The sequence below is a fragment of the Fukomys damarensis genome, unplaced genomic scaffold, assembly GCF_012274545.1.
Source record: "Fukomys damarensis isolate Sample0158 unplaced genomic scaffold, DMR_v1.0_HiC HiC_scaffold_18, whole genome shotgun sequence".
Classification (NCBI taxonomy): domain Eukaryota; kingdom Metazoa; phylum Chordata; class Mammalia; order Rodentia; family Bathyergidae; genus Fukomys; species Fukomys damarensis.
Genome location: NW_022900930.1, coordinates 22968305 through 22975095, shown reverse-complemented (window position 1 = coordinate 22975095; position 6791 = coordinate 22968305). Strand labels below are relative to the sequence as shown.

At 35.8% G+C, this 6791-nt stretch overlaps 1 protein-coding gene across 3 annotated transcripts; it reads left to right on the top strand.

Annotated features, from left to right (window-relative positions):
• The first annotated feature begins 197 nt into the window (after positions 1-197).
• Positions 198-5950, top strand: Ing2 (inhibitor of growth family member 2). Of its 3 annotated transcripts, none has more exons than XR_783656.3 (2): positions 198-596; positions 3870-3948. XR_783656.3 is itself a non-coding variant. In XM_010641062.3 (2 exons), the coding sequence occupies exons 1-2, from the start codon at positions 1060-1062 to the stop codon at positions 4538-4540; spliced, it is 690 nt and encodes a 229-aa protein (XP_010639364.1). In that variant the 5' UTR covers positions 198-1059; the 3' UTR covers positions 4541-5950. The 3 variants fall into 3 exon arrangements, 2 of the variants coding, with proteins under 2 accessions (XP_010639364.1, XP_033621317.1); XM_010641062.3 differs by having other exon boundaries at positions 198-1078; positions 3870-5950; XM_033765426.1 differs by lacking the exon at positions 198-596 and adding an exon at positions 3537-3555 and having other exon boundaries at positions 3870-5950.
• The last annotated feature ends 841 nt before the right edge of the window (positions 5951-6791 follow it).

Below are 6791 nucleotides of genomic sequence, written 5' to 3'. Positions count from 1 at the left end.
GGGGGCTCCGGAGTGGAACAGTCAGTTCTTCTCTCTCGCCCCGGGGAAAGTTCCGGGCTCCCGGGCGCCTCAGCCCTTCCTTGGCTCCCTCAGCCGAGTGCTTAAAGGGGAGAGGTCCCCCCAGCGGGAGGTGGAGAGGGGGTGTGTGGCGGGGAAGGTCCCGGGGCGGGGCCTGCGGTCGTGACGTAGACGTGGGCGGGGCGCTCCCGCTGGCCTCGAAAATGGCTGATCGGTTGCTGGAAAGGTTTCCGTGGACCGCACCACCTGACTCGGGGGGAGCTCGCCTGATCGTGGCGTTGGTTGGGCCCTAGCAGAATCAAGTGTTCGAGTTTGCATTGTATTGTATTTGTTGTGATGTTTCGAGTCTTTCCCACTCAGTGAACCAAGACGGAGGCGGGGGTCAGTCGCTGACCCGGGCTCAGTATAAGACTCCTGGCCTTGTGTCACTTCCGGGTCCCAGGAGGAAGTGGGTTGGTTGACTGGGCAACCGCCTGGCGTCCCTTTACCTCTGTGTTTCTCCACCACCAAGTTTAAATAATGAGGTCAGATTCACCCTTTGTGGGCAAAGAAAGTCAGGATGGGGAACCTTTGTATCTGTGAGTGTCGCTTATCATCCACCTTTTACTTGCTACTAGGACAGAAGTTTAAATGTGACGTTTTTCGTTTAACAACCCTAATCAAGGAACAGACCTTAGATGTAATGTGGAGATAACCATACGGACATTAAAGAGAACTTCTTGGATCCATTGTCTTTTACTAGACACACCACTAATTTTGTGACTTAAGGAATCGCCTCTGGGATGACATTTTCTGGCCCATAGCATGTTGGAGCACTTGGGTGTCTCTTTTTCAGTCTGTAAACTTGTTTTCTGAACCCATCTGAGTGATAGGGCTAATCTTTGTTTGGGAAAATAGAATACTAATTCCTTACTGTATGCCAGTCGCTGCCACAGGTCCAGAATATATGAAGCAAAAACTAGATATAATTTGCAATGTTTAACTTTGTTAATTGGTTGGAGAATATTTTGTTCTAAAGCCAGCTATTTCAAGAATACATCCATGTTCTCACAATACATAGGTAAACTTTTTTCCTTCCCTTCCTTATTTCTTCCATCCTTTTGTTGTTGTTTGTTTGTTTTTGGTACCGGGGATGGAACTTGGGTGCGTGCGCTGGCGAGGCAGGTGCCTGAACCACTGAGCTAAATCAGTTACCTCCTTACTTTTGGTTTTTAAAATACTAGCAGTCCAGTGTTACATTCTACAGATATGGAGCACATATGTGAATGGTAACCTAAAATGAGATATGTGCTTAAGAATTAGATATTGAATATATTTCGTTTATCAGATAACACTGTTTATAAAGCATACATATTTTTACATTTCTTAAATGGCATATGTGTACCTTCACGAAAGTTACTCTGCTTTGGGTTGGAGGGGAACACTATAATTTGTTGAGAGGGAAATACGCTTCTGATCATCTGAAATTGTCCTGAATTACTTTGATAACGTGAGTAGTAGGTTTTACAAGATTGGAGGTATCTAAAAGCTCTTAAGATTGTGATTAGTTTTAAGATTTATACAAAAACAATGATCTTGTTTTCACTTTATGCACATGGTTATTAAGTTCACCTTTCACAATTGTTTTTATTAGCTTTATATAATTTTGTGTTCTTAATTCAGATTTGATTTTTTTGGGAATAGTTTTTAAGTATCTTCTGGTTTGGGATCTAATGCTTATAACAGCTGTTAGTGATATAAATTATATGGGCAATAAATTTCCTCCCACCTATTTGAGACACTATAAGAAATTATGAAGAACTCATCAAAAAGAGAAAACATTTTAAAGTTGATGTAGTTATTTTGGAATGTGGTTATTAAATAACTTATTTTTGCTCCAGAGTTCTCATTCATTATTTCTTATGTAAATAATCTTTGAACTAAAACCTAATCCTTAAAGTGCTTTTTATACATCCTAGAGAAAGTGCTTAAATTGTGAAGTCAGATATACAGATCTAGCAGTGTTAAAGTCTGAAGGTTTTACTTCTTGAATTTTATTTTCTTAACATGTAGAACCAATCACGACTTTGTGCATTTGCTATGATTGAGAAAAACTATCACATAGAGGAGGCTGAGTAAATGTTAATTTCCTTTCTTACTATATAACCGATATGTCTTAAAAATGTGAATTTTAATCTCATGTACAGTATCAGTGTGCAAGTATGATATATAATTAACTCGATTATTAGATACAGAATATTTGAATGATATTTTTAATCCTCAAAAAATATTTTTGTGTCTGACAGGAAAGTGTCTAATTTCCTTACTTTCCTGTAGGAAAAGTAGGTTCTCAGGAAATCTACTTATATACCTAGCTGAGAAAATGGGGTAGATACGAACTTTGTTCAAAAATATTATTGCAAATATGACTACCCTCCACTGTGGCAGCACGTTAGTGATGTATTCTATGTTAGGCAGTTGTCTATCACAAAGAATTAAAATACCTGCAATTTTAAGGTGGAGCTAATCTGTGTTAAATATTTCCTTTATATTACCTTACTTGCAGATAGTGCCAGTATATATATTTCACTTAACATTTCTATTCTTTAGATTAATATAATATTGGAATACAAGACATTGCTATGGCATGCAATGGTAATGCAATATAAAACTGTGGTATGCCATGTGATGTAATAAATTTGAGTTGATGTTTATTTTTCTACCTCTAATAGTACAGAATTCTTTCAGATAACATATAAGAAATAGAAAAGATTTGAATAAAAAGTAGTCTTGAATAAATTTTTGGTGACATTTGAAACTGTATTTTCAGATTTTTGTATGCTTTCTAGTAACTTAGTTGTTTTTATTTGATGCAAATAAGTGTCCCACTTGCTATATAACTAAATAAGCAATTCTGAAATCTTGGAGCCAACTGCTGAATTATCTACAAAGGCAAAATCATCCAGTGCTGACTACTGTAATTTTGTTGTTGCCTGGTCAGTTGATGCCAAAAGCAATGAACGTACTTTAGAAATAGTTTGATTTTCAGAATTTCTCATATGATACTAAAATAAAGGAACCATTAAAACTAAGAAATGGGAGGCTAGAAGTTGCTGATGTCTACTTTAAGAATGAATCTATTAAAAACTAATCTCACAAAAAGATGTTAAAGGTTATGATGTGAAATTAAATGTATCAATCTCTAAAGTCATGTAGCAAGTCATTGATTGAACAGTAAATTCTAGAAGCACAGTTGAGAGTAATGTATAGCTTTGTCCCGGAACCTTTTCAAATGTTATAGCTGGAGTCTAACATCTAAATTGTATATATAGGGTTGTTTTGAAGTTCAAATGAGGTATAGGTGATGAGATACAAGGTAGATTTAATGTGGAATGCAGGTTTTGGTTTTTTTTTTTCCTATACTGGGGATCAAACTCAGGCCCTTGAGTTTGCAAGGCAGGCGGCGAAACCACTGAGCTAAGTCCCTGGCCTGGCAGTATTCTTCTTGTGTAAAATACTTCTGATTATTTGCTACATATCTCATCCTTTTTAATATGGGTTAGTAATATTAATGTTTCATGTTTTTGCATTAGTTTACTTCTAAAATACTTTTATATTGGATAATGTGGTCTTTCTATGGGGAATTTTTTTTCTTTTTTTCTTTTTTTTATACTGGGGATTGAACTCAGGACCGCTTTCGAGGCAGGTGGTGGAACCACTGAGCTAAATCCCCGGCCCCTGGGGAATATAGTTTTAATGTGTACTTACTGAAGGAGTGTGATTTCAAGCTTTGGGATAGTTCTAACTTGTATATGTTCTAAATTGTGTATGTTAATGCACAAAATAGTCTCATTTTCCTTTTCCTTTTTTAGAAACATTAAAGGAAATTGATGATGTCTATGAAAAATATAAGAAAGAAGATGATTCAAACCAGAAAAAACGCCTACAGCAGCATCTCCAGAGAGCACTGATAAATAGTCAAGAATTGGGAGATGAGAAAATTCAGATTGTCACACAAATGCTTGAATTGGTAGAAAATCGAGCAAGACAAATGGAATTGCATTCACAGTGTCTTCAAGATCCTGCTGAAAGTGAACGAGCCTCAGATAAGGCAAAGATGGATTCTAGCCAACCAGAAAGATCTTCGAGAAGACCTCGCCGACAGCGAACCAGTGAAAGCCGTGATTTATGTCACATGACAAATGGGATTGAAGACTGTGATGATCAGCCACCTAAAGAAAAGAAATCCAAGTCAGCCAAGAAAAAGAAACGTTCTAAGGCTAAGCAAGAAAGAGAAGCTTCACCTGTTGAGTTTGCAATAGATCCCAATGAACCTACGTACTGTTTATGTAACCAAGTGTCTTATGGGGAAATGATAGGATGTGACAATGAACAGTGTCCAATTGAATGGTTTCACTTTTCATGTGTTTCACTTACATATAAACCAAAGGGGAAATGGTATTGCCCAAAATGCAGGGGAGATAATGAAAAAACAATGGACAAAAGTACTGAAAAGACAAAAAAAGAGAGAAGATCGAGGTAGTAAAGGCCATCCATATTTTAAAGGGTTGTCTTTTATATAATTCATTTACTTTCAGAAAATGTTTTAGGATAAATGCATAAGACTATGCAATAATTTTTAATCATTAGTATTAATGGTGTATTAAAAGTTGTTGTTCTTTGTCTGTGACCTTAATTTTCTGCACTGAATTACCAAATATTTTAAACCAGGTAATCTTCAGATCACCTGATGAAAGGAACAGGGAATAGGGAAAGAGGAGTGTGAACATTATAAAAACTTCACAAACCATGCCTATTTCATTTCTGCTTAAAACTTCAGTACTACTTTTTGGGTAAACACAAACATTTTGCTAGAAGTTTGGTTCTGTGTACTTAAAAAATTTAGGTGTACTTGTATTTCTCTATAAACATCAAGTTATCTTGGGTAATTTAAAATGTGACCACTATTAAGAGCTTCTTTTTCCCTAGTCCTTTTTATACATACGCTTGTTAATCTCTAGTCTTCCAGAATTTTGAGAAACTAGAGATAGAATTATTTGGGATTCCATGTGGAATAACGTGCTCTTACTAGAGTATTTGCTGCTGTATTTTCCTTAGTAGCATTTTGATACACTGTTAGTACACCATTTGTAAATGCCTTGCTGCTTCCTCAAAATACATACATTTAATTTAGTGTTTATTAAGGGAGTTATTTTGGGTTTAAATTGGGACAGGTAAGAGTAGTTAGGACACCAAAATGCTGCCATTGACTTAATATTGGCAAAATTTATTTTATATAGTATCATGGTTTAAGGCTGATCGATTTTCATGCATCTTCATCTTTTTCATGTCACTCACTGATGGGATGCTTAGCTGCAGGCCTCTCGGTGGAAAAAGGACATATACTGATCTTTAAAATACTGCCTTTAGGTCAAACAGTTGCTTTAAAAAGTTCTACTAGGGGATATGATTCATTTCTGTCCCAATCAGTGATTATACATTATTTTAAATAATAGCGTATTTATCTTCTTAACTTTCTGGTATTAGTGCTGTTTGATGTTTTTCATGTTTAATGAACTAATTTCACTATAACAATGATTTAATAATGTATTTGTAAATTGAATTTTCCAAGATTCTAGTGTTTTAAGGATAAGCATCTTGATGGATAAATGTCCGTATGTTTGGAGCACTTTCTGGTTTTGGGGAGTCAGCAGATTAGTCCTTTAACTCTATGTATAACAGACTTTTTATTCCTCATTTCTTCCTAATCTAATGATCTCGATTTTTTAATTATTAACATTGGAAAAGTCCTGTCTGCTTGTTTGGGAAAAAAATTGTTTTTTCTCTCCTGGCTCTCCTGTGTGACTTTCGGGTGTGACATTTCACCTTGTCTGAGTGTCAGGTCATTATCCTATAAAATGAATTGGCTTATATATCTCCAAAGTCTTTTTGAGGTCTTTAGTTTGCATAGCATTGGATTTTAATAATTAAATGACTTTTTCGTTAATGTTTTCTCCATTGTGAGATAAAGAGTTTAAAGATGAGCTTAGAGATGAATATATGTACAATATTCAGCTAGTTTATTTCCTAAGGTTATTTTAATTGATTCCTAGAGTCAGTTGGATATATTACTTCTTCAGAAATATTAGCATTGAGTAATAAATTATTTTACTCTACCTTTGTTGAGTTTTAAAGACTCCCCCCTTTTTTTGTTTGAGATAGGGTCTCACTATGTAGTTGAGACTGACCTGGAACTCACAGCAAACCTCCTGCCTCAGCTCTGGAACTCAACAGCGATTTTCCTTCCTCAACCTCCTGAGTGCTGGGATTACGGGTGTGCGTCACCATACTTGGCTTAAGAAACCCTTCTCTGGAGGATACAGCATTTTGTTTTAAGTGATTATGACCTTGTTAACAGAATGGAGCTGACAACATTTAACTGGCACTTAATACCAATTTGAGGAAAGCCCTAAAAGCCTTCAGATATGACTTATATAGAAGTCACTACGTTTTTGTATATAAATTGCCTCCATATCTTGCGGGGGGAGAGTAAACTTCCTAATAAAAGTACCCAAGTTTAGGTTAGACTTAGGAAAACAAACGTAGAAAATCAAGAAAGATGTGTTTTCTCTAAGACCTAATATTTAAGTTATTTTTATGAATTTTTATTTTAGTTGTCTACATACCACATGGGAAATAGAAGTCCTAGGTTTATATAACATGACTGGGACTTCTTTTGTTTAATATTCGAGATTTCATAATTCTATTTCATCTCATGGGTGCTAACTCAAACT